The sequence below is a fragment of the Amblyomma americanum genome, chromosome 7 (assembly GCF_052857255.1).
Source record: "Amblyomma americanum isolate KBUSLIRL-KWMA chromosome 7, ASM5285725v1, whole genome shotgun sequence".
Taxonomy (NCBI): Eukaryota; Metazoa; Arthropoda; class Arachnida; order Ixodida; family Ixodidae; genus Amblyomma; species Amblyomma americanum.
In genome coordinates, this window is record NC_135503.1 from 54131047 (window position 1) to 54158388 (window position 27342).

The 27342-nt window shown below is 46.2% G+C and overlaps 1 protein-coding gene across 1 annotated transcript; it reads left to right on the forward strand.

Moving 5' to 3' along the window:
• LOC144097696 (neprilysin-21-like) lies at positions 1 to 27342 on the forward strand. The gene is made up of 8 exons (XM_077630341.1): positions 1 to 117; positions 2068 to 2348; positions 5448 to 5646; positions 14194 to 14322; positions 17189 to 17302; positions 19462 to 21420; positions 24819 to 25169; positions 27002 to 27342. Exons 1-8 carry the CDS (start codon positions 1 to 3, stop codon positions 27314 to 27316), a joined length of 3465 nt encoding a protein of 1154 aa, XP_077486467.1. The 3' UTR covers positions 27317 to 27342.

Consider the following 27342-nt stretch of genomic DNA (forward strand, 5'->3'; position numbering starts at 1 on the left):
ATGTTCGTGCCGAGTCTGCTCGAGTCCCCTGAAAGGAGGGATTCAGCGTTGGCGCAACGCGGTGACTCGTCAGTGTCGTCCCATGGGTGGTACCAGCCGCTGCACATTGCATCGCAGGTAGGTACGGAAGCCTTCGCAATGGCGTGCCCTTCGGGAAGACGTGTGAGTGCGGCTGAGTGCGTCTAAAGTACGGGACAATCACTGTGCAGATTGTGTGTAAGCATTTTACCCATTTTTTTCCAAGGCCCCAAGCTGGGTTCATTTGAACCTCACTATGAGTTCTGTTTTTGATTTTCTTTTGTCTTCAATTAACCTGAAAACAACTTATTTTCCTTTGCAGTTATAAGGTTCATAATACAAACGAGTTGCTTTCAAAGAAATAAGATAGGCACGATTATGACCAGACTCTGACATACCATTCTAAAGGGATACGCATGCTAACTGAGAGGTATTGCACTTTCGCTAAGGCGATTACATCTTCGCAACTGAAATTGATAACATGAAATTGGGGGGAGGAACATAGAAAAGGTTCATTTTTCAGCACCGAGAAAGACAGCGAATGCGGCAGCTCCTAACCAACAAACGCGGCGGATTGATTCACGGCTGGTGAAATTCGAAAAGATCAGAAATTAACAGATAAAAAAAGGAAACAAAGCACTGTATTTTAACTGAGCGCAGTGCAAGCTTCTAGCGCCACTCAAGCCATGCTCTGGAGGATGCGCGTCGACGACGAAGCCGTCGCTTGTGAATGCAGCGCAAGCGCCCAAATAAAACACGTCAGTTCGAGACCAAACATTGTCGCAGCATGTCAATCTTAGCTGTGGCTCTGAAAAGCCGTTTTTTTCGCGCTCATTTCAGGCGAGAAAATAATAGAAGCCCAAAGACCAAACGGGCACATTGTTAGCTTGGCGGGCCTCTTTTCAGGAAGATAGATCGATCGATTACCTAGTGACTCAGGTAGGCAGTCAGTCTCGCAAGGTTTAAGTCAGTCAGTCAGTCAGTCAGTCAGTCAGTCAGTCAGTCAGTCAGTCGGTCGGTCGGTCGGTCGGTCGGTCGGTCGGTCGGTCGGTCGGTCGGTCGGTCGGTCGGTCGGTCGGTCGGTCGGTCGGTCGGTCGGTCGGTCGGTCGGTCGGTCGGTCGGTCGGTCGGTCGGTCGGTCGGTCGGTCGGTCGGTCGGTCGGTCGGTCGGTCGGTCGGTCGGTCGGTCGGTCGGTCGGTCGGTCGGTCGGTCGGTCGGTCGGTCGGTCGGTCGGTCGGTCGGTCGGTCGGTCGGTCGGTCGGTCGGTCGGTCGGTCGGTCGGTCGGTCGGTCGGTCGGTCGGTCGGTCGGTCGGTCGGTCGGTCGGTCGGTCGGTCGGTCGGTCGGTCGGTCGGTCGGTCGGTCGGTCGGTCGGTCGGTCGGTCGGTCGGTCGGTCGGTCGGTCGGTCGGTCGGTCGGTCGGTCGGTCGGTCGGTCGGTCGGTCGGTCGGTCGGTCGGTCGGTCGGTCGGTCGGTCGGTCGGTCGGTCAACAATCAAGTTGCGCACTTTATTTTGTCATGTACGTTCAACGTATATCACACATAGGTGACCAAAAACGAAATTTCCTCCTTTCTCACCTAGCCTCGGCTCCATCCGCCTCTGTAGCAACGTACCCGAAAACGAAGACGCCTATCCTCTCACAGCTAAGATAAATGTACTCTGTGACAAGAAAAGTTGTTGGAGAGAACCTAACTCTATGTTCTACTCGCTTCTCGCTACTCGTCTTATGGCTTCTAGTCGAGTCGTGGTACATCCAACAGACACGGAAGAATTTTAATCACTACCTGGGGACACTTCCATCTTCTTGCATCCATGGTCTGCGGCCACTGACCCGGAAGTCTTCCACACGAGGGCTTAAAATGCCAAGCTGCGCCTCGCCCGTAGTTACACCATAAAAAAGGGGAGCCGGTCCCGGAACGTCGTGTTTTTTTTTTTCAAAAATTAACTTGGTTGGCGTCAGTCATCTTTATGCTCAATTAAATTTCCCAACCAGACAGACTTGTGTCAAATGTTTATTTTTAACTCTATGCTGGGTGGCCTGCACGCAGGGAAGCCGAAGCTCATCAATGGGTCTGGCAGAACTCGGGGAGCGGAGCTCCTTCGCAGCGGCGCTCTTCCTGAACTTCGCGTGGCGTGCGCCTGAGGCTGGGCCGCCCTCGGGATCCGCCGCTCCCCGTTCGCTCCCGGAGACCAGCGGCAGTGCCAGCGTGGACGGCCCGCGCGAAACCGACCGCTTCGCTTGGTCCTCCAAAGCGCTCCTCATGAATCGCGAGCCAACCACCACGCATGAGTTCAAGCCGCCCGATGAGGACGTTTCGGAGGAACAAGAGTAAGACTCGTGGCCTAGCACCGCCTCACGCATCATAGGGCCTTGTCAAAAAATTCTGGAGTTTAGCACCGCAGTACTGCGAATTTCAGTGACACCTCGGCTGGTGAGAGATGTCGATGCCACTCAGAATGCTAAGCACCACTAGATACAAGTTTTTAATATCTACTGCGCTTATGCCGCTAAGGGCGCATTAGCGCACCCGGTGAGCTCTAAAAGTTGTCTCGTTTGGTTTGGTTTAGTGGGGTTTAACGTCCCAAAGCGACTCAGGCTATGAGGGACGCCGTAGTGAAGGGCTCCGGGAATTTCGACCACCTGGGGTTCTTTAACGTGCACTGACATCGCACAGTACACGGGCCTCTAGAATTTTGTTACCATCGAAATTCTGCCGCCGCGGCCGGGATCGAACCCGCGTCTTTCGGGCCAGCAGCCGAGCGCCATAACCACTCAGCCACCACTGCGGGATAAAGTTGTCTCGTGACATCACAATCAGGTGAAGTCATCATGTTCGGACCGATCACTGATTGACATTCTGTGCAATCGGCGTGAGGTTTGTCATGATGCCATGTGTGATGTGATGCAATCCTAACCAATCAGCGTGACTCATTGCACCTGCTTTGTTACACCAACGGCCCTGACACCGCACGGAAAACAGGTCCTTAACAGCTTTCGCCTAAAGGTCTGGAGGCTTTTCGTGTGTTTGCACTGCTGTCTTCAACGGGCGAAGTGACATTTGAAGCGTACAGACATAGCTGTTTTTAGAATGGGAAATGCATCACAAATGTTTTAAGCGCGCGATAAATGCGATGTACTCACTTCCCATATCGAAGGAACAGGGACTCCAGCGGCCAGCTGTATTCAAAAAATATTTGTGCATTTACGTACTCATGTCCGCAAGCTTTTCATATACATAAATCGTTCCCATGGAGGACAACAAAGTACGACGCAACATAAAATGAAACATTCTAAAGAAATGTGTGCTCTTTTTAGGGATAACATGCAACGGGTTCCTACGCAGAGCCCGGTTTTCTGACGCTGGGTTTGTACATACTGCGCAGCATAAGACAGGTTCTTAATTATGTCGTGACCCGCAGAAATGCTTACTATTCTATTGTTGTGCCACTCTAAACGCACTTCTCATTTCGTGTTTCCAGTAGTATTGAATACAGGATGATCTTCAATGGAACGGAGTCGAGTCGTCAACAGCTCAAATCAAGATCGACTTTAGTTTTCATATTTTTTATTCTTTTGTCATGTTCCGCTTATTGAATAATCCAGACGAGAATCATGAGTAAGCAATAAATGTAGTTAAATGCGGAAATTGCAGCGATAATTCCCCTGTAGTAACTCAGTCATGAGTATCGCTTACACCCTCCTCTCAATTTTTGCTCCTCCAAAGCCTAATGCCGCACTTTCACACTTAACGACTGCAGTCTAAAAATGTGCTCTGCAGCTGTGCGGGATTCACTGCTGCGTGTTGCGAAAATGTGTGATTTATTGTTGAAATACAATTAATTATCTGTGCCACCCACGTCTTAAACACTACAAACGCTTTAAGATGCAGGATTTATGTGTTATGTACGATTTATTCTTCCCCATTCAGCAGATACACCTTCTTTAAGGGTAGGCACTTTTTATCACATTTCTGCGTGAGGAACTTTACTGATTTTGGCGTTACCCGGTGTAGCCTGAGCCTGTGCCTTCGTGTAATGAAAGCGGCATAACCCTCTTCTTCTGCCGATTTCCAGCGTGATGCAGCTCCTTACCCGTTCTCTTTCGGAAGGAGTGGAGCCTTTACAGGAATTTTCCACCGGCATTCATGCAACGTCTGTCTAGTGCGAGTAACAAGTTGCCTAGCTCTCGTTCTTTTCTCCTTGTGTCGGCCCAGAGAGCAAGATATTTTCAAGAGCTTTTAGTGCGCGACTTGTATGGGATTAGGAGCTTGACTACCGTTGTTTGACGACTGTGTCTCCCTGTAATGGTCGTTTATTTATGTATTGACATGAATGTTTTCCTTTTTTTTTTCCGACAGAGCCTGGGAAAACGAAAGGGACGAACAAACGTAAGAAAAGACTTTGTTTTGGCCTTGGCGGCTATTCGAGGCAAAATAGGCACTAAAAATCTTTACAAATATTTATTCATGTTTCTAGTCACCATATTTAGTTAGATTTTTGGACTTTCAGAAGTTTAAGAACTCACTACGTCTTGAGAGGAAACGTTGTCCGCTTAACCAAGTCTGGCTCACCTTCTAGATAAATCGTCGAGACTTGTTGGTCGTTTGAGGAAACGCACGTTTGCACGTTCTGGTATGCACCATTTTTCAGCCAGATTTTTTATATAGATTGATTTACTGCGCGGCTAGAGAATTTTCTTGTGACCTCCTTTTATCCACCACCATGACAGTGACAATTAAAGTTGATGTCAAAGAATCCTGGGCTTAAGTAGGCTACGCCTGCACGTGTAAACGAATTCAAAGCAAAGAGCACCTTGCACTTCCAGAAAAGTATTTCAGGCTAATCTTCAGCTTTCACAACGGCGCAGCCTTGCGAGGGAAGATAAACTAAAGCACCACATGCTTAGAAACGGCCACATACGTACGCGTACGAATTAGGAGAAACGAACATAACGCGTATTGCGGACGCCCAGTATCAAAGGCAGTATGCTGAAAGGTTGGTTTGATTTGGTTCACAAGTAGTGAACTGCTATGAGCCTTCGTATGAAAGAAATATTCCTTACTGCTGTATGTAACGAAACTTTTTACAGCGGAAAATGGGAATAAATGTAACATATCCAATCTCGTTGAAAAAGTGGCTTCGCTTTTACGCGATGCAGCAAGTTCTGCAATCTAAGAGAGATGCATGTGCGAGGCTGATAAATACCTGAAAACCAACGTTTGCCAAATTTTATTCGCCGGTTATTTATCCCTACCTGTCCATTTTCAGATTACGGTGATTTCTAGCCCAATTTTGGGGGGTAATTTTCTAAACGGGAGTAGACGTCAGTTAAAGGAGCATATGTTCCCGAGCTTTCTTTGATGTCGCATTGCTGTGCTCTTGTTGGCGACCATAAGTAATAAATCCTTCAACTCCTGCTTTTTACCAGGCCAAGCGCCGCTTCATCTCAGCCAGAGGAGTCTCCAAAGGCTGCTGATTCGCCTAGAAAATCCAAGTCCTCGTCCAGCCAGATTGCGCTCGACGAGCAGAAGACCAAAATGCTTCGCTCAGCTACGTCAGACACTGACGTTGCTCCCGAGCAAGTCCACGAAGAAGCCCACGAAGAAGTGCAGGAAGAAGCCCCAGAAGTAAGCGTCGTCTTCAACGGGGAGAACCTGAAACCTGAAACTAGATTTAACTTAGTTATTGCAAGTGTTCACACTCAACATCAGAAAGAAGACATGGCATGTAGTACCTGCACTTACTATGGCCAAATTTCGTGCAAGCATACTTAATGCCACAACAGTTCGCTTGGGCGGTTATTGCGGTTAATGCAGAGGAAAGACAGAACCTTCAAGGGACCTGTAGGAATACGGTTGTAGCTTACTGGCTGCAGTATACTGGATAGTAGTTTTTGCTGCGCTTTCACTCGTTGAACAGTCGGGCACCATGCACTATCTAAACCTCTCATGGCAAAATGGATACCAAAAATATTGCAATCTTGTGTCCGACAAGCTGTTGACGTACGAAGGGCTGGTGTACATAGACGTGTTACGACGTGAAAGACAGCAGGGAGCTCGAGTAAGGTAGACGCCCAAACCTCTAGTCCTTAGTATGCCCAAGAATTGCCAAGTGCCAGATAATGCAGTGAGCGCGAATGCCAATTAAATGGCGCGCTTCGAAAATATTTCTCCCTTTCCTGACACCTTGTCATTATGGCGCCGAAACATGGCGCATAATAAGTTAGGTAGCACGCGGAAGCAGGTTAGTTGATGCCTCTGTGTTGAAGTAAATTCGAGACTGCACGAACAAAGGGGACAAACATCAGTCCACTCCCCTGTCTTATTGTTCGGCGCACCTCGCTTTTGTCCACATTTTTCGGCGCAGTCACAAAATGCATTGTGCGGATTTTTTTGTCGATTCTTTCAAAAGTGCCAAAGCCCAAATGCCTGAAACCTAAGTGTGGCCGCATGCGTCTGCTAAGAAGGCTGCTCTATATCAGTTTTCTGGGACTTGTCACACCGAATTTCATCTTAGTGCATGTAACAGCACAACTGGAGGTCTCAAGGGATCACTGTGTGTCGTACGGCCGCGCGCTTGCTACGGCCATAGGTGTGTCGGCCTAGGAGCCTTTGCTACGCGCCTTTCGCAAAATACACTGCGTCCTTAATTTCTGGCGGAAAATTTAACAGTTGTTTTGGGTAAACATTATGGCAAACTTAAAAACTGTACACTTTCTCAAGTTCTAAGACAATTTTTCGACGACGTACGATTTCTCAAGAAGCCTTGGCAAAATTGTCAGTACGTTTAAAGGTAAAAGCAGTGAATACTACACTTCTGGTGGAATTCTGATCTCTTAAAGGTTGAAATGACTCTGAAGCGGTTGTCTAGAAGCTCATTTATTTGAACGGAAACCAAAAAAGTGCTTTTTATGGCATTTTTCACGAACACTGGGTGGTCATAATTTAGGATTTTTGTCACTCGCAGTCTGGCATCTACGATCTAAGATGAGCTTAAAAGCTTTTACAGACTAACAGGCCATTTAGAGCTCGTGTTTCTTTTTACGTCACACCACTGGAACTGACAGACTTTGACTGAAGTTCTGGTGTATGTACCCATATGCCAAATATAACTCCGGGTTACGAATCCTTGCGGCTCAGTTTTCCTATTTCTGCAAATGACTTAGTGGCTAGCCAATGGTTAAATCTCGCAGGTGGTGGAATTCGAAGAAGAAGACGAAGAAGTCGATTCAGTCGCCGGATCCGAGGGTGAGGAGGAGGGAAAGAAGAAGAAGAGGAAGGATAAGAAGAAGAAGAAGAAATCTGTTCCGGCTGACGAGCCGGTGCGTATCGTCTTTTTCGCAGCCCGATGATAAACATCCGATGATAAGCGTCCTTTTACAGTTTGGCCTCGGCTCCACGCGAAAATGGTGCGGCAGTCTCTAAAGAACCCGCTTATGCACTGCGCGTCCATCCCAAACGCGCATCTGTACGAAGAGATAAGCTCTCAAGTTGATAATAGCTTGTCCCAATGGTTTCATATCAGTGTCTCAGTTACTCAATTGCTAAACTTTTTTATTTTTCAAGAGCAGCTGTGCACCAAGTTCCTCTTTGTACAAGTCCTCATGTATCCTTGATAAGAAACAACATGAATAGAGTTGCGGCACGAAAAGAAAATTCATATTCTGTGCCTTTTTCTGAACACGTATTAAAGTTCATCGTTTTCTTGTCACCAAGGTACGCCATGATGGCATCTGTTACCTCCATACACGAATGATTACATACCAGATTACATGAAATTCTAGCATCGGCCACGTCGGCGGTTTGTTATGGCCGGCGATCAGATTTTACGTTTAGTTGATCTACCTTACGCTAAAATACGGCGCTACTGATGCTGTTCTTGTGGGCCTAGAGGAACAGCACGCCTACTTTTTGGCGGCATGCGTGGATTTCAGCTTGAGATCGTGGCCACGTAATAAATGCACACGCTAAAGCTGAAGTAATCGCGGAAGTGCGACAATGAAAAAGAGTGGGAAAAATTTTGTTTAAACAGTGCTGATCATTATAAGTTAATCTGTTTTTGAATTTACAGCTAACTGTGCGCAAATGTTACACGAAGAAGAAAAGATGAACTAAAAAACCGAAAAGGAATACTTATGTCATAGGTGCGTTTTTTTTTTTGGGGGGGGGGGGGGGGGGGATGGATGAAATACAAAGTTTAAAGAAATAGCACAATTAAATGATAACTAGAATAGGTACCAAGCGCTTCGTTTACCGAGTTCGCTTTAGGTTTGAATGAATTCTCCTTACTTTTCGGGCTGCACATGCTGACAACGCAGGGTCCAAACATATTAGACCGGTAGCGGGAAAAAACACTCAAGAGGAAAAAGGACCGACACAATTTTTTAATAGTGTTGTAATTTTAGTGCCAAAGGCGTCTGATGGTAACACCTCAACGCCAGGTGCATGTGTTCGCCTAGGGTGAGAACCACTGCGTCATCAGCAGACAAGGTTTTGGCATCTGCTGTCGGCTTCTCTGTCATGGTATCCAACGCATGATACTTCCGCTGGTTCATGGAACAGGCGGTGATGATTGATAGCACTAAACGTTATCCCAGGGAGAGCGAGCTGCTATTTGTTCTCATTTCTATTGTTTATATTTTGAATTCGCACAGTTTCGCACTCGTTTCGGTGCCATATAAGGAGCGCTTTTGATGTTAATAATCGGCACTGGAAAAAAATTCGTTTATTTAAAGTTAATCCAAGGGCACCGATCCAGAAAAGCATTCTTGAGTACTTCTGCGCGTGCTTTTCAGTGTTCAGCGTTGGGAATGCAAACTTCCAATAAGTATCGTTCAATTACTGTCAAGAATTAGATAACCGTGTCAACCTCTAGCTTTTATATTTTGTGCTTGCTTTACAGTAATTAATTTTAAAACTTGAAATTTCAGTTCAATTTTTCATTCTTCCTAGAACCACAAGAATCCTGCGTTCCTTCTGGATTAAAAGCTGCTACAAAATAAAAACAGCTGATACTTGTAAGAAGCCTACATATCATTAAGTGGCTTACAAAGGCCTAAAAAAATTATTTTGATCCCAGGACAACCAAGTGGTTCCTTTGCCTTCCGGGGAGCTCAGATGGAAGAGTTTCATTAATGATGGGGCTTCTTTACAGTGCCAGTTTTGAGGCGCATGTTAGTACACATAACACCGATGCGATTCAATCCTGCAGCATGCTGGCTTTCAGAAAGTTTCGATCATGGTTTTGTTTATTTGCTCATTTTTACAAATACGTCAAGGTCAAAAGGCACTACACAGTGGATTCGATTACCAAATGCGTGCTGATGGAGTAAAAACACAGCAAGAAAAAATGCAAATTAAATTCATTTTCGTGTCGAATTCGTAGGTAGTGGCATCAGGAATGCCGGCAGCTAGGTTGGAAATATGGCGCTCTAAGATACTTGTTCTTCTAATTAAAGATGCTTGTAATAAGCTAGTGCTAGATGTTACAGAGGGTGAAACTCGCATCTAGAGCGCTAAGCAGTGTGCTCAGGAATCTTTCTCATCGCGTTGGTTCGGCACCTAGCTCCACCGAATTTGCCCCGATTGAACTCACACAGACTTCAATAAACAATCATTGGATAACGGTCGTTTTGCTGGAACATTATTGATCAATTTGACTACAGCTTTTACTTTATCGGATATTATAGTCTCTACAAAACAGTAGAAGCGCTTGTATATTCTGACACTCCTCTAATCTTAATACGCATTAATCTTGCTGGAAAACTGCAGCTGGTTCAAGCTGTCAACTGTACTTATTACTCCACAGTTATTATTGAAGTCAAGGGTCTGACGGAATTTCGTCTGGTCGGGATGAGACCTGTTGTCTTGTGTTCGTTCTCTTCAAGACTTCCATGCGGGAGACGAAACGTCCTTCCTTTTGCAATCTTTCGGTCGGCGTCTTCCACTTTCATCAGACAGTTATTATTCTTGGTATGTCCCAGGGGTCTGTTCTAGGTCTACTCGCGTCTTTCCTACTCAAATTACCTTCGAAATTAACAAAATAATTCGAACTGCACACTCTTTGCTCGTTGTCATCACTATCCTGACTGCTATCCTGACTGTTCCCGTAGTGCTCCAATTAACTCTGTCCTGTGCTAGCCGCGACCACCTCATCCTTGGAAACTTCTGAACATCATCCACCCGCCAAATTAAGCTGAACCCTTTTCGTTAGCTTCCTCGTTCCTTCTCAACAGCTGCCCCACCGGTAAGGTGCAACTGTTGTATGCTTTTCTCTTGGGGGTATTGTTAAACTGCCATTAATGACCTGAGCGTGGTTGCCAAATGCGCTCCACCTTTTTCATGTTCTTCTAGTTCTTTCTCTCTTGACCGCATCTGTGGTCATTACCAGCCCTAAGTAGAAGTATCCGGGTCGGAGTTGCCCTCACTCCTGCCGTAACTCGGACGTGGCCTCAATTTCGCCACTTATATCCCCGCCTAGGATGTCCAGTCTGCAACTCACAAGACACTGAGGCTGACATTCAGCACTTGTTGTGGGATTGCCCGGCACTGAAGCCAACTGGAATTCGCCACCTGGCAGCAGCGGGTCTCCACCCAGACAACCCGTCCTCATATATTGATTGGACGCAGGGGCCACATCACCGCTCCCTCCTCGCCTTCATTAGATCGGCACATCTTTCCTGCTTTATTTAACACCCACCCACTCTTTTCTTTACTTTCTTTTCTCTTTTCTTCCTAACCCCCCTTATGCCCAGAGGCAATAAACAACGCTATCAAAAAAAAAGTATGCCGTTCCACTTCAGTGCCTCGCTACCAATCGTAAAATGCTGTTTCCTTCCGAGACTGTTCAATATTGCATTACTTCTCTGCATTACTTTTAGATCGACAGTTCTGCTTTTGTATTTTCATTTATTTATTTATAAAAATACGTCTAGGGGAGAGACAGGGGAGCGGAAACAAAAGGTGTAAGAACCCATGACCGGGCCTCAGCCCCCCGCATGCGTATGTAGCCGACGATGAATACCAATTCGGCAAACTGCACTACCCATGAAAAGCCTAATATATGCACATCGGAAAAGAGAAGAAATAAGCAAGTGCAATAACATGCCAAGTACAAAAGTAATGCAATTGACAGTTACAGAGCACATGTTACTGAGAAAAAAGATGAGACTGCAAAATCAATTACTGTAACAAAGATATTTCTTCTGGCATAGAACGAATACGTCGGTAAAATAAACCCTTGGACTGATTGACAGTAGGGAAACAAAGAACACGACATCCTAGCATTTATGTCTTCAGCCTGTTCTTTTAGCACAGGCAGATCACGCGCACAAGAACAGGACATCACATTGAAAACAAAATACTGCATGAAATGAATAAATGCCTATACTCTTTAAAAAAAGAACAGCAACACCCTTTTTTTATCGGCGCTTACGTCTGTTTTCTTGAATATCTTGACTGTTTGAAATTATGATGTTTGTCGCCAGTAGTTCTTATAGATGGTTGTCTAAGAGTAGGACTTCTGACTGCATGTTGAGATGAAATAGCTGAAGGTGCGCTGTGAAGTGTATATTTACGAATCCGAAGTAGCAACTTGAAGTAATACACCTGGTGGGCCCTGAGCATAGAATTTTTTTATGGACAGCGGTTGCGTGCGTAAGTTTCTGAAGTTACCGTGATGGTTTTCATACACGCGTTAAATTTTTTTTAAAGAACCAATAGCCTATATTAAGTTCAGTTTGTCATTTCTCCCCATAATAGGATGTCATTGCACAACCTCGAGTAGAAAACAGAATAGCACAAATTTGTTTTAAGCCACATTTGCAATAAGTGTTGTATTTTACATATGGTACCAGCCACTCGGGCAGATCTGTGCGAAGCTTACTAAAATCGTTTGCCTATGAAAGATCTTCACTAAACCAAATTCTCAAAAATTTCTGTACATTAACTAGGCTGCGGAAGGCGTTTTCAAACTTTACGTTCATACCATAGAATTTTTTTTTATTCATAGGCTTCAAAATTTCATTGAGAAAGTCATTGATCATAATTTGCAATTCTCTGAGTGATTTAGCAAGGCAATCTTATCAGATAATCGCACATTACTAAGGAAATCGTCATTAACTCTTATCATCACCACATGTTCCTGAACCAAGTCTCCAAATGCCTCCTGTAAATAGGCCATGAACAGCATTAGAGATATCGTGTCTTCCTGCCTGACACCGCGGCAGATACAATCTTTCAAATTTTTTGCTAATGGCACGATACCATCGTGAGATCGTGATGTTTCAAATTTTGTTTCAAATTAAGCGAGAATCTTCAACAGATGTCGGTGTAAAACAGCTTTAATTCAGAGTAGCCATCAAAAAACTAGACGCATGTGTTTTTATTCCAACCATAAGCGAATATTGTCTACTCCCCAGGTATATTTAGGTGCGTATGTTATTATGCATCAGACACTGCTACATTTGTTGTTGGCGTACTCGACTCTCAATTAAGGCTTGACACCCCCAATAAATCTAGCACTCCTCCAGATAATCTAGATAATGTATACTTCACAGAGTTGTGAACAGTTTGTGTTAAAGAATAATTATTGCTGAATATTTTGTGCAACATCTAGAATGTCTCCACCGCAACAGGGGTTGTCGTGAGTAGGCAGGGAATAAATAAGTAACACTCTAATGGCGCAAACCATTCTAAATTATCAACAATGTATTTCGTAAGTGCCATGTAAAGTTATGCGCAAGGAGTAATGGGGTCATCTCCACTGACCCCTGACAGGCGTTGGAATAGAAGTTTGCGTTTCGTCGTGTAGAACATAGAAGCTCAGTCACCGCAGAAGAATGCGATTTGGACTGCTCAAATGTAGTTCATCTTAAGAAGAAAATTCTTCTAGTGTCTATTCTAACTGTCTCCTTCATTCATGTGCACTGAATTTGGTTTTCAAGTTCGCTCATAGTACTTATTGGCTTGTATCGCAGCATGCTGAAGGTGGGCCGGAAGAGAAGGTGATTAAAGAAGAGCAGGAAGAGAAAGAAGAGCAGGAAGAGAAAGAAGATCAGGAAGAGAAAGAAGAGCAGGAAGAGAAAGAAGAGCAGGAAGAAAAAGAAGTGCAGGAGGAGAAAGATGAGGCGGACGAGAAAGAAGAGAAAGAAGACAAAGATGAGCAGGGAGAGAAGGAAGAGGGCCAGGTAGACGCTGAAGAGGAGCACGGTGACGAGGCCGCGAAAGGATCCGTTGCAGCTAATGTAAGTAGTTATGTGTGTTGGCAATGCTTCTCCAAGTATGGGCCTCATAAATGCATGATACTTATAATACGTCACTCGTCTCTGTGCTTGTTCATGTATTCATTAAGGCAGGCATTAGCACTAGAATGACAGCTAAATCCGATGCGCTAAAATAATCCTATTCTTCTTGCAAGTAGTCTTCGAGAGATCAGTACTGCTGTCTGCTTCCTTCGTGCAGAAGAAATCACCGTGCAGTATTCTGAAAAGTCCGGCTTCGCCAAGATGTTAAATTTTCTACAACCGATAGGATGGCGCGGCTGCTGGTTAACGGCTTGATGGCTGTAATGGTTTTCCTTGGTGTTTTATAAGTGATTATTAATATTCCCATTTCTCGTTTTTCCATCGAAGTCTAAGGCCGCTACTCAAATATGACTGAAGTGCTCTCGCTCCTTGGAGCAGTTTCTGAAAACTGAACTATTTTTCAGAAGCTAATATCTGCAAAATATCAAAACATAGCGTCATAAAGTATTTATAGATTTGCAGCCACAGCGCCTTCCAGCCCGAGATACTACTTATATTACGTGTCTCTCTGCTAGCAGCGCAATTTTTTAGTACTGTTTCAAGCTGTGCGCCGGAAACCTCACTCAACACGGATAGAAGGTTTAGCTAGCATATAGAGCCGCACTGGCCGACATGGAAGACAATGTGTTTCATCGCGACGCATTGTAGCACGCACTGCCGCCTGCTACTGCTAGAAAAAATTGACACTGTCCGAAAAATTAACGAATCGCTTATTGCTTGTTCCAAGAAGGCGTGGACGCTGAGGATTTTGAGTTTCGAGTATCCTATATCCAGCCCTTTTGAGATGAGCTTCCGTGAAGATTTTAAGGTGTCAATGGTACACCCTTTGTCCCGTCTCGAAAGAGTGTTATTTTGAGTCTTTTTTCAGCAGGTTGGGGAAGAGCATGAAGAAGATGAGGACGATGACCAATCCGACGCGGAATCAGATGGCAAGAAGAAAAAGAAGAAAAAGAGGAAAAAGAAGAAGAAAGAAGTTGCGGCTAGTGGCGATGCGGAAGCGGTACGTTTTTGCAGCGTCCCCCCCCCCCCCCCTGCGCCCTGGTAAAAGAAGAAAAATATACCGTTATTATGGGCTCAATACCACGGAAACTACGTACGCCTCATTTTCGGTGGAATATGCAATGCTAGTTGATCGGATTTCCTCCTTAATGGGCATGCGCACTGCGAGTATTGTACATACTAGATGCATCGCCTTCATTAGACTAGACCCAAGCCGATTACTTTCGAAAGCTCGCAATCTTTGGCTGGCTTCTCCTAAACGAAGTGACAACAATATATGTATTTTGCTCCACCCTTCCACAATGCCACATGCCCACTCTTAAGAAAAGCGTAGTAAATAGTGCGAGAATACTCTTGTAGGCTAGTTGGTACGTGTTTTGTTCCGCGAGAATAATGAACTGCACGTAGCGCTACTAAAAACTCCGTTTGTTCTTAGTATCGCTGTATTCTGTGCACTTCATTTACTTGTCCCATTATTTCTTCACTAGAATTCCGGCCAATTAGTAAATAGTAAGCGTAGCAGTTTACACCTTTTACTGCATTTTACTGCTTTTTACTAAATATTTACTACCTTCTTCAATAGAGATAGCAAAAGTCGGCCATTGCTCTCTTTTTACTACCTATGGTCGCTAGTAAGTACACGGTTAGTAACCGTTCCTTCAACCCTAAAAAGGAGTCGTAGGGGATAACGGACGCAGAGAGCTGTGGGATTTAATCGCAATTAAGCATTTCTGCAGCCTCATGTGGTTATGTAGAATACCCAGATTTTGCAATTTTGCAATCGCAACTTCATAATTAGTGCTGGCATTTCACCTCAACAGGTAAGAGTCACTAGCTCTTAACTGAGAGGCAGATTTACGGAATATATCTTATTGAAAAAGAAATACCCGTACAACACGCAGTACGCATGTCGCTCTTGTGCTGCTCTTTTTGACAGGTGTTTTTCCTGCATTCTAAGCCTTTGCATGTGCCGGTATAGGGTTGGTTGATCTCGTCGCCTAAGCAAGTATGTGTAAGACTGTACGATTTACGACCAGCACGCCCTGGTAGCTCTCCCTGGTGTAGGGCAGTGGTAGCATTGAACATATAGCTTTTTTTTGCAGCATGTACACAAATTTAACAAGCCAAATCAACACACCATTCTAAAACCTAGCAACTTATATAAAAACGGTGTCTTCTTATTTTTGCTCGTGAATACGCCAACCTTTCTTTTCCTGACTGTGGTGGTCTCCAATAGCTTCTTAAGATAGTGCCGTTTACTAGTTCTATTTTTACTATCCCCAGCTACTTTTTAAAAGGGTAGTGGTCTCTATGACAAGTATCTTGTTAGTAGTTTATAATGAATTCTCCGACCTTTTTCTCAAGAGTCTAAGTGTTCATTCCGATGCCTAGAAAGGTCCGACACTATTTATCAAGCAGGCCTCTGTGTGGAATGTACAAATTGCAAATTGTAAAGTTCACCATCCCGAAGCGACGAGTGGACAATGAGGCTCGTTGTAGCACAGTGCTCCGAATTAATTTAGACCCTGTAGAGAACTTTAACGTGCGCTGTAATCGCACAGAACACGGCTGTTTTATATTTCACCTCCTCCAAATGCGGCCACCGCAGCGAGTATCGAACCCACGACCTTGTGATCAGCTGCAGAACGCAAAGCAACTGAGCCTCCGCGGTGGGTGCGGGTCTACGTGCCCTGCCCGCAGGACTTGTGCCCATCCGTCCACAGGGGGCATAGTGCCCACAGGACACAAAGTGAATGATACCCACAGGATATTGTCTTGTCGCCATGTCCCATCGCACAAGAGCGCGACCTGCGGCTCCTGGCCTCGCAAGTCACTTCAGTGATTAGTTACAACACACACTGACGTCGACACCCTTTGTCCAGTAGGAGTGGCTTCTTTTACATGTATCGCCTGAAACCATTGACAGGTTTTCACCTCTCTGGTGCTATTGCCTAAATAAGACCGGACACCGGTGTGCTTTTGGCAGAAAAGAAAGAGAAGAGGAAATGTACCTAAAATTAGCGTTAGTACATAACTTGGGGGCCACCCACATGTTCAACGCTAAATCTGTGTTCCACATGATCCGCACAATTTTTGTATCGTCGGAGCATGGAAGGCAGAACATTATTCAATCTACATCTGGGATTTCAGAAAGCATAGCGTTTCTTCTGCGGTCGATCGTAGTTAGCGCACAGCCGCATTTATTAGTGACCGCACAACAATAGATTTCTAAGAAGTAGTAGTAACTCATGGAGGTGACTAAATTTTGTCATGCTTGCACACGCCATTAACTGCATTTTTGAGCAAATTCCGTGAACGTCGGCTACCTGTGCTATTTGTGAACGATAACGCAGAACAACTCACAAAGAAGCTGCACCAACCGCAGAAACTGATGATGAACATTCTACCACGTGCCTGCGGGCATTAACACTAAAGTAAATTTGAATTCATGTCAGCACGAAGTGAACAAAGTAGGGAGCCTCAGAGTTGTGAGCGTATGCTTGGACATGAGCAGTTGTCTTCGTCACTGTGTGCTCCTATTCTTGTGAACACGAATGCACGCTTATTTCTTTGGATGTAGTGGCATCCCTAGTGGCCATTCCAGACGTGCGTTGCGTGTCGCCACCTAAGCCCAACCGGAAATTAAAACTTAGCCAAGAGTTTCGCCTCGTTCGCCGTCGCACTAACGACTCGCTGTATGGAGCATGGCTTCTGCTTTTCTTCACACCGCTTGGAGTGGTACGAATTATCTGTTACCTCATGCCACCTGTGGGATGTTATCCGACCATGCGCGCTCTCGAAACAGCAGGCTCGAGCTCGGATTGTGCCTTGTTCCTGTTTACAAATCCTCCAAATGGCTTACGCAGGTGGAGCAAGCGGAAGCAGAGGAGGAGGAGGAAGATGAAGAGGAGCACATATCACTCGCCGAATTTGAGGGGACGAAGAAAAAGAAGACAAAGCCGGTACCTGTGGCCGTGCCGGTGTGTTTTCCAATCTCACGTTTCCACTTTAGTGACATTGTGGCCACGAAAGAAAAAAAACAGTCAATGTCAAGTCCAGCTTTACCATCATCCAAATATAATGACCCATTAAGCGTGCACCATTTGCAGATCGCGTAACTGTTCCCGAAGCGGCTTGACGTACTTGCTCTGGGAGTTATATGATGGCAGCCAACAGTCAGCGAAACCCAGGAGCATAGGGGATGCTTTTTTAATTTGTAGTTTTCATCAATGGGAGACGAATAAAAGCAAAAGAAAAAGCAACCACATGCCGATGGATCCCGAACCCACGATCTCAGAATTTCGCGTCCTGTGCTCTACCAACTGAGTTCCGGCGACGGCTGCGCAATCTTCTGCTTTGTGGGTATTGATCTGTTGTATAACTGAACCTTCAGAGTGTGTCCACGAGCGCCACCATCGTCCATAGCGGCGGCGTAGTGCGTGCTGTATTACCGCGAGTGCTACGTAGGATACTCCTCTGGAGTATCTTATGCCCTGAGGAACTATACAGATTTGTTTGTTGAAAATAATTCGAAACACACACACACACACACACACGCACACGCACACGCACACACACACACACACACACACGCACGCACACACACACACACACACACACACACACACACACGCACACACACGCGCGCGCGCACACACACACACACACACACACACACACGCATATATATATATATATATATATATATATATATATATATATATATATATATATATATATATATATATATATATATATATATATATATATATATATTGCAAATCCTATGCCTGGCAATCCTGGTTTAGCGCATTCACTTCACCAGTTCAATTGACATCGACCTGCACAAAATGTGACACAATGGCAAACGTGTATAGTCACACAGAGTTAGAAAGTCTTAATAGCACTAATAGAAAACCACAATTGTTGATAGGCAGTTACCCGGACAGCGAAATGCAATTACTGCTTTGGAAGACCACCACTGGTCCCACTATTTAACTGTTTCTTAGGAACGCTTGATTTGATCGTAAACGTGGGTCGAGTCCCAGCATGAAGAAAAACACAAAATTAATTGTCTGGGTACTTTGCTAGAGTGGAATTTATATATACTTTTGTCCTCATGACAAGTTGACTTAGGTACATTTTCTGCTTGAGAATATTAGTAAAACTGTCCATATAACGGCGTTGCGTGCAACAATTATTCAGGTGTCAGTCGTAACTGGCGTTTAATGCTTTAGCTAATGAATTCAGCCGCCTGTGTCTTCCATTGAGCTTTTATCCGCTGACGCTGCACTCCAGATTGCGCTTATCTTCGAATAGACATTAAGAATCGGTACCTTTGCCACAAAGCACCCGAGATCATGTACGGGTGATTTAAGAAATGAGCTGGTATACAGCAGAAGGAAGTAATAGTCCAGATTTGATAATCTCCAACCACAAGGACTTTTCTGAAGCCTTCTGGAGTCTTGTCAGTCTTTATATGTCGTTTCATTTTGCAACTAACCCTGTCGATGTTTGGATTCGTGGAAAAAAGGAACTACAAAAAATCATTTGAAACATAGTGCAGAAGTTTAACTCTGTACAACGTGAATGTAAAATACCGTTTGGTCGCTACCCTTCTGTAATTCACCAAATTTGAGGTAATCAAGCTTAATGTTAATTATGCTATAAGCTAGACAAAAAATAAATACAATGAATATCAGACCTTGCAAGCGTGTCCGCGTTTAATTCAGAACGAGACCGAGGATCGCTGCTTGCTACCCTTGAACGCAAACAGGGAATGGAACACTGGTATGTGACTAAACAAATATTAATATCTTATTGCTTGGATGGGTACACAGCACCCATCGTGATAATTGGGCACTGGCCGAAGCAGAGCAATTCCCCAAACAAAATGACTGGAGAATCAAAGAAATGGAAAGGCTTGTCAAGAAGTAAACGTTGTTCCCTTCTCTGAAGACAATTCTTTGCGTCTGATTTCTAAAGATCCGTGCAGGTTCATGCTTTCTGGACATGATCCCATTGAAAGATACCACAAATCAGCCTTCATATTACATGTTTAGTTCATGTCATACTGTCACGGTAGCAGATAAGACAAAGATCTACGGCAGAAAGTCTCACTACTGGTCCGTCTATTTAGGCGCAGGTCTCCGAGATCACGGCCTCAAAGCCTGGTCAGAAAGAAGATTTAGGCCCCACACAAGCTCCCGCGGAGCCCCAAGAACAGCCACAAGAGGAACCCGAAGACGACAGGAATTCGGAGACTGGAGTTTTTGAAGCAAATGCCGCTCGAGAAGCTTCCTTCTCTCCCACTTGGCCGCAAGCTCCGCCCCAAACAGAACCCGCTATAGCAGCTCCACAGAAGTCGGGGGTGGAATCAGGGGCCGTCTCTCCTGCTGAACCGCTTGTTATAGCCGAGTTCTCACTGGCAAAGCTAGATGAGCTTGACAGAGAGAGCGAACAGATGGAAAAGGATATGGCCGAGTTAGAACTTACCCCTGTGGAACTGTATCCAGAAAGCAGACTGGTAATTATACTGGCGATTCTTTGTTTGTTGTGGATTATCTTCCTCATCATCGTCGCATCAATGAAGCATGGTCCCTATCCAACGTCGGAAGGTGAGTGTACCACTAAGCCCGGTCCCACATTCCCGCCGCCACCGTGGACAGTCAGGACTACTGTGTGGAGGCCCCCCGAATGGTCCACAGTGCAGAGGTCAACGGTAACCAGGATGCCGCCAACACAAGTTAGCGGTTCCACTGCAACAACGGAGGAGACGCTGCATGGCATCTTTATTTGCTCCACTGAGTACTGCCAAAGAGATGGAAACTATCTCCGTGACTTGACTACGCAGTCAAAAAAGAAACCATGCGATGATTTCTACGGCCATGTTTGTGGGGCCTGGAAGAATTCGAACTCCCGGTTGCTTGAAAGTCTGCCTGGAGCAGCAGTATCGACGGACACACTCCTGCAATCATCAATGGAAGCCGAATTGCTGGCCTACATAAAAGACAAGAGAAATGCTAACGTAGCTCCTGCCCGAGCACTATACAGTCTTTGTGTTAGAAAAACCGATGCGGATAGTGCGCTGCAAGACGTGAAGTACCTCTTTCGGCAATGGGGATCGAAGTGGCCCCACACCGACCGTTCGAAGAACTCGCCAGCCGACGTGTGGCACTTCGCCGCCAAACTTATGCGGGTGCTAGGCTTGCCGTCATTGGTAGGCGTCGAGATCGGGCTCGACCCATGGAACCTCGAAGAAAACATCATCGAGGTGTGCCCGCCCAGCACAATCTTCTTCTCCAACGACGTATCTAATGAACGCGTCATGACTCTCTTTACCAGCGCGGTGCGTACTGCAGCCAAGCTTTTAAACCCACAGGACACTGTTTCCGCGGACGCGGCCGCTGAGGATGTCAGAATCGCGTTGAGTGCCATCTCTGCTCGGAAACTTGAAGACCTGGGAAGTTCGCCTTTAGATTTTGTTGTGGATAAACTCGATTCCCTTGGTAAGGGCGTGCAGGCCTTTCTGCGCGCTGTCTTCGAGAACGTCACCACTCTGGAGGCTCGCTCGCGACTTCTGGTGCGACGAGGTCCCCTGTTCCGCCAGGAGTTGGACAAAACGGTGGACACAGCACCTCCTCGCGCCATGCTCAATTACCTGGGACTTCTGGTCCTCGTTGCACTGTCTCCGTTCCTGCCGGAGGAGCTCAGAGATCTGCGTGTGCTACACTCTGTCCACACGCTTGGTCGGGCCGAGAAAGGCAGCAACGAGCTGATGTGCTTGCGTGCTGTGAGCCAGGCTTACCCGGCTTGTTTGTCGGAGGCGTCGCAGGTGCTACACAAGAACACGCACCGGTCCGTGTGGTTGTCACAGTTGGAGACAGTGTTCGCAGGGTTCGTTCGTGACGTCGCGTGGATGGACAACCTGACATCCCTGTTTGTGCGTTACAAGATGCGCCACCACCACCTGGCGCGCTTCTTTCCTGCGTGGCCTCTGGGCAACTGTAGCGCCACAACGCAAGGCGGGACTGCTTCTAAGGCCATTGGGGCTTTTGTGGAAGCCGTCAGCCAGCGGCAACTGGAGCAGCTGCAACAGGTACTTGTGGTATCTTGGCTTCTCACGCCAATGTGCCTTTGAAGGGTCGCATTCAGGTTGGGCATGCACGGATCATACCACCGATGCTTCAATATTTTCAACTCTTATCTGCTTTTCCGAGCATGCAAGCGAAGGACAACACCGCGAAAAAAGGGACTAATTTTTTTACTTGGCATCGGTGCGGAAGAGTAAATTCAGAATTTGAAAAACGTGAGAATTTAAATCTAACCCTTACAAGCTCCCTCCCCTTTTAAATCGTGGCGGGTGGGGGGGGGGGGGGAGAACTTTACACTCCGGGCGATGAATTTGCGCTAGCTCTGTCAAAATGCTATCTTTCCTTATACTAAGAACCCCAATTATTGGCAAGTATTGCGCATGACTCTTGCGTCAACAGGGTGTATTTTATTTTTATACAGTAGAGAAAATAAAACCTGTAGCCTACTACCCGCTTTTATTTGTCTTAACCTGCACCTACAAGCTTTACGGAGAAGTGTGTTGTTGGCTAAAAAAAAAATTTCTTGCGAGTGCCTGAGTTATACCAAAACCGTAGCAAACTACGAATGCAAATTCTGATAATGGGCACTTTAAGCGAACACAGGTCCTATGTTCTTCTCCGGTCGTCTAAAACTCTGTTCACAGCGTACTACGTTCAAAGAAACCTGCACAAGCCACCAAATTACAGTACATGCCATCATATATGTTCTCGTAAAGCTCTGCACGCTGTATCTCACGAGCCTTTGGGGCAAAGTTGGTGTCAGAGGTGTGTATGCAAACATGCGCTACGAATGTGGTTCACTTTCACAGACAAGCCTTCCTTTTGCATTGGCTCACCGGAGACACGACGCATGGTTAATGACCACAAAGCCTGCTATTTCCGGGCCGCCAGGGATTGAAATCTCTTGATCATTAGACGAAACCAATGCCAGGAGTAACCAAAACATTTCTAGACTCTACGACGTCATAGTTTTCTTTGCACGGCAAACAGCCTATACATAATGGCGATAGCTGCTAATATGCACGTGAAGGTTACGAATTTAAATTCTGCGGTTCTGTCTCATGCGTATTAAGCATATGCGTATGTACAGTCATCCACAGACCTGTCTAGAACGTTCAAACTTCGTGGCGTCGGCGCTCCGCAGAGCGCCGAGTGACGTCTAGCGGCAGCGTCTGGTTCGAGATAGTGCATCTTCTAATCTCAAAACAGGCGCTGCGGAACGCCGATGGAGCATTGTTCAAGCGCTCTACACACATGTGTGGACGACTGTTCGAGCTTTCGGTTCTTGCGCACTAAAAGGAAAGTAGGAAGAAAGAATGAGAATATATCATAAAGTGAAAGAAACGGAGATAGAGTCCCGGCAAGTAAAACCAACCAACCCAAGAGAACGAAGTTACGAAAGTACCTTAATTGCCACAATCAAATCATAAAAGAAGCATCACCAGGGGTTTCGAACATTTCCTGCTCATTCAAGTTAAATTAGCTTTAAGTGCCAGTATTTTCGTACGCTGCCCTGAAAAGCCCGAATAAGGGCCCACTGCTCACTAATAACTACACCCGTAATGACCTTTATTCTTTGTTTATTAATACGCAGTGAAAGTGGAATATTTCAAGTTTTAAGCTTAGTTGAAAGAACTTTTTTGATACGGGCCTAAATAATACACGGTGTTCACTCAACCCATGCACGAACTGTGGCATTAATTTATGCATACACATCACAATAATTATATACTGAATTAAACCACTACGCTATTGAACTATAGATTATCATTTCATGTCGTAGTAAATTTATCCTTCCCTGAGCTTAAGAGCGTCAGGTCTTACAATACTTGCGCTTGTAGAGGACGCGTCTGTCTGCAATTGAAGGTGAAATTGACCAAAACAGTACCAACGTAGCGCTCAGCGCCTCAGTTGATGCCTATACTTTCGATCTGTTATATATGTGCCAGTATATAGGTGCCATTGAAGTGCCCTCCCCCCCCCTCTTCGGGGACCACCATTTGCATAAAATTTGAGGGCCACCTGTTTGACACAGAATGTTCCAGGTGTTGTCAAATGACTTGGCATATTCATGAGGATAAAATTACTGATAGAGATGAAGCCCAAATTGTATGTGAGATTCGTAACGACGACCTTTCCGCCTTCAAATCGTGAATTCGGAGGGTTTTCAGGCGGCTATTACGGCCGAACCACTTGTCGCAGGGGGTTCTAGATGGCGTCAAACGATTCTTTCTATTGTAATGCACAAGTCTCTGAAATTTCTTACCTGATATAACTATATCATATAACTGATGATGTAACTGATTGACTGATGTTTCTGAAAAGGAAACATCCGCGAATGTTTGTATTTCGTCTTCTTCACGCTTGCTGAGCACACCGATGTAAACTCTTGAAACTCCCGTAGCTAACGCTCTGAAGTCGAACAGTGAGACAGTGTTGAAGGAGAATTTAAAGAGCTTTAGCTCTTACTAATAACGTCTGTAAAGGACGCGACTGTCTGCAATGCAACGTAGCGACCTTCGCCGCCTTCTGCGCTAGCTACCTTCTCGTAAAAAATTGGCCTGGCTTAGCTAAGGTTAAGCCTAGGATGCGAAGCATAATAGATTTTTGAAAGGGTATAGCCTGGTGACACTTGGTTATACTTGGTAATGCTTGGATACACTTGTTTTATGCTTGGTAATGCTGTATGACTGCCTCGGCGTGAGGAGCGAGGCTCTTTTATACAATGCCGCGACGACAATCGCCCCCTAGCGGGAGGAGCGGGAGTTAGCCTTGATGGTCGCGGCCGCGCGGCGACCACGCGAGTTGAGCCCCGTTTCTCCACAGCTGGTGTGACGTCAGACCACGTGCTCGGCTGCAGCGCCCCTAGCGGGAGGAGCGGGAGTTAACCTTGGTGGTCGCGGCCGCGCGGCGACCGCGCGAGTTGAGCCCCGTCTCTCCTCAGCTGTCGTGACGTCAGACCACGTGCTCGGCTGCAGCGCCCCTAGCGGCAGGAGCGGGAGTTAGCCTTGGTGGTCGCGGCCGCGCCAGGCTGGGCTATGGTTGAGCTAAGTAGTGTCCCTATTATGCTTCGCATAAAATTGGCAGTAGCTTGGCTTGGCTATGCCAGGATATACACAGCGAAACACGTAGCAAACGCCTATACGTAGCATATACGTATCGGCACTCAGCATATACGTAGCATAGCTTGGTTAGCCTTGGTTAATCTTGATTGCAAGTCCCGGTTAGTCTGGTTGTCTGGCTAGTTGTTGTCACGTGGTTCGTCACGCGGTTGGTCACGTGACCAGTCACGTGGTTGGTCACATGGTGCGGTGCGACCACGGTGGGAATGAGAGTTCGCAGCCAATAGTGGTTTCGCACTAAAATTAAATTACCTCTAAAATTAAATTAACCTCCTCTGCAGCTCACTGAGAGCCCCCTTCAGTTGAGCACCGGTTCTCCGTTGGCGGTGTGGCCCCGCTACCGGTTGTGCCTACAGCTGTTCCAGATTCCGGTGGGGCTGGTGAACGGATCGGTGCCAGCCAACGGCACCTTGTTCGCGCTGCACCTGTCGCGTCTGGCGGTGCGGCTGTACGCAGCGCTCGCGCAGCTTTTCTACGCGGGCACCGTGTACGAGCTCGAGATCCCACTGTACTTCACCAATGCGGCGGCCGAAACGCTCGACGACTTGCTGGACTGCCTGGTAGCCAACGCAAAGAACAAGTTTCCGCACGGCCTCAGCCCGGATCGCGTGCGCAACGCCCTGCTGGAACAGGTAGTACGGGCCGCGTGTCCACAGGCAAGGAACACGAGCACACTTGTAGGCAGGAAGCTGCTGCCGCGTCCTCAATGCTTCTGCATCCTGTGAGAACAGACCAGTTAAACGCCCTTAGTGAAAATTCCAGATATGTACCGGAATGTGAGGCTTATCTGTGACTGATTTACGCTCGCCCACCTTACCCTGACGTCAGTTCTGAGAATACTGGTGGATAGGTCTTCTCTGATAAGACTTGAGGTCCAAGCCATCACTATTCGTTTTACTGCTTTCGCCGGCTATATTTTTTGCTACAGGGACTACACCGAGGCGGTAGCTTCGGTTGAATTTAGAGAAAAAATTTGCGAAAACGGTTCTCTGCGATGCGCAATGGGATTCGATTTCTTGCTGAAACTGCGTCTACTTTGCAAATGCTAGGGAAGCTGCTGCCTTTTGTGCCAATGGCAGCCGCTGATCTCGCCATACGCGAGGTGGCGCTGCTCGCTCTGCCTCGAGGCATACGAGGCCCCTCATTGAAACGTCGCTTCCAAGACCAGCCGCGAGTCTTCTTATACGTGCATGTTGCAGTAAAAGCCTCCGCATCCCTGCCAGTTTCTCCCGCTTGAAAACACAGTATTTAACAAATATCCGGTGCCCTGAAACAATACTCGCGTGAACTGCTTCATTTACGTCTCTTTTACGGACCCAAGTCCCGCCAGTTGGCATTTTCTCGCAAGACGGCATGAGGTGGGCGTTGGTATTCACTACCACTGAAGGGCTGTGGCTGCAGCCAGTGTCAAAAGCGGGAAGTCATGTTCAGCAGCCGATTCCCGTATGCACTGTGTCATCACGGTGGCTCTGTAGATGTAGCTGTAGTATGTCTTCTACAAATTCATAAGGAAATTTTTCGGTTGTGCGTAAAAAAATTAATTAAAAATAGTGATCACGCCTCATTGTTAATCTGGCTATTCCCACTTTTCCGACTTTTCTAGTAGGTCAGTATATTTCGTGACCGGAATACATGTTACAAAAATTACTTTTAACAGTCTATAGGCTGTCCATAGACTTTTGACTATAAAGTCTATAGACTCTCCATAGACATACCCTAGAGAACCGTTTATAGGCAATACAAATGCTGTAGACTGTCTATAGGCAATCCATAGATTTATGACTATATATTTAAGTAGACTTTTGTCTATAGACAGTATATAGACTATGAACAGACAGAAAGATCCATAGGAAGCAAATAGTCTATAAGAAATCTATAGAGTGTCTATAGACGACTTTTGTAAGGGACGGTTCACAAATGCCCGCGCCCAAAATATCGGAGTGCCTTAGAACCGTTTGTAAGCAACTAGTGCATAGTTGGACACTCGGCTCACTGCACATTTTTCCTTTTTTTACCAAGATTTGCCGTTTCATGTGGAGCCAGAGAAAAAGCCTAAGAATTTCACACAGCCACGCGATAGAGCCCCAAGTGCATACATACCTCTGAAACCTAAAATCATGGGGACGGTTATAGGAAAAGGACATCGTCGGCAGCAGAAAAAACTATAAGAAAGTTATGAACAGAGGGCCGTAGGGCCGGGAAATGAATTCTTTTTGAAATAAACATCTCATGTCAACCTTTATTTTGTTTTTTCTTCCGTCGCCTCTACAGTTCTTTTTTTAACAAGCACACTATAGACTCCGTTACGCGCTAAGTTGGCCGAGGGTTTCAAGCAACAGCAATGGGATAGGTGGCATTTACGTCCACAAGCGATGAGAACGAGTCTTTGCGTATTTCTGTTCTGGGCATTGGGCCAAGCTTACAAACATTTCTTGCCCTTCGGCGGCCCGTTTCCATCACGAAGGTTCTGGCCCTACAGATGGGATTCCTGGCCTTCCGACGTCTCCTGACCGTGCGCCGCATCTGGCGCCAGGACTTCCGGCTGTCCACATTTCCGGAGATGTCGGCCGACCAGCTGTTCTTCCTGTACTACGCCCTCGACAACTGCGAGCTCAGCGACGCTGTGTTCCAGTCGCACGAGTTCGAGGCGCATCGGCGACTACCCGCCGCGATGCGCGTCAACATGGCTCTGCGCCAGTCAGCGCAGTTCGCCCAGGCCTTCCAGTGCCGGCCCGGTGAACCCATGGTGGCGGAGGAGAAATGCCAAGTGCTCCGCTAGACTGCCTTTTCCAGAGTCCCTCCAGT

What these genes read in the sequence shown, in the direction of transcription:
- LOC144097696 (XM_077630341.1), top strand. Translation starts at nt 1, where the DNA reads ATGTTCGTGCCGAGTCTGCTCGAGTCCCCTGAAAGGAGGGATTCAGCG. An exon ending in TGCAGGAAGAAGCCCCAGAA is followed by an intron (nt 5,647 to 14,193) that starts GTAAGCGTCGTC and finishes TTTTTTCAGCAG; the next exon opens with GTTGGGGAAGAGCATGAAGA. An exon ending in AACTGGAGCAGCTGCAACAG is followed by an intron (nt 21,421 to 24,818) that starts GTACTTGTGGTA and finishes CCTCCTCTGCAG; the next exon opens with CTCACTGAGAGCCCCCTTCA.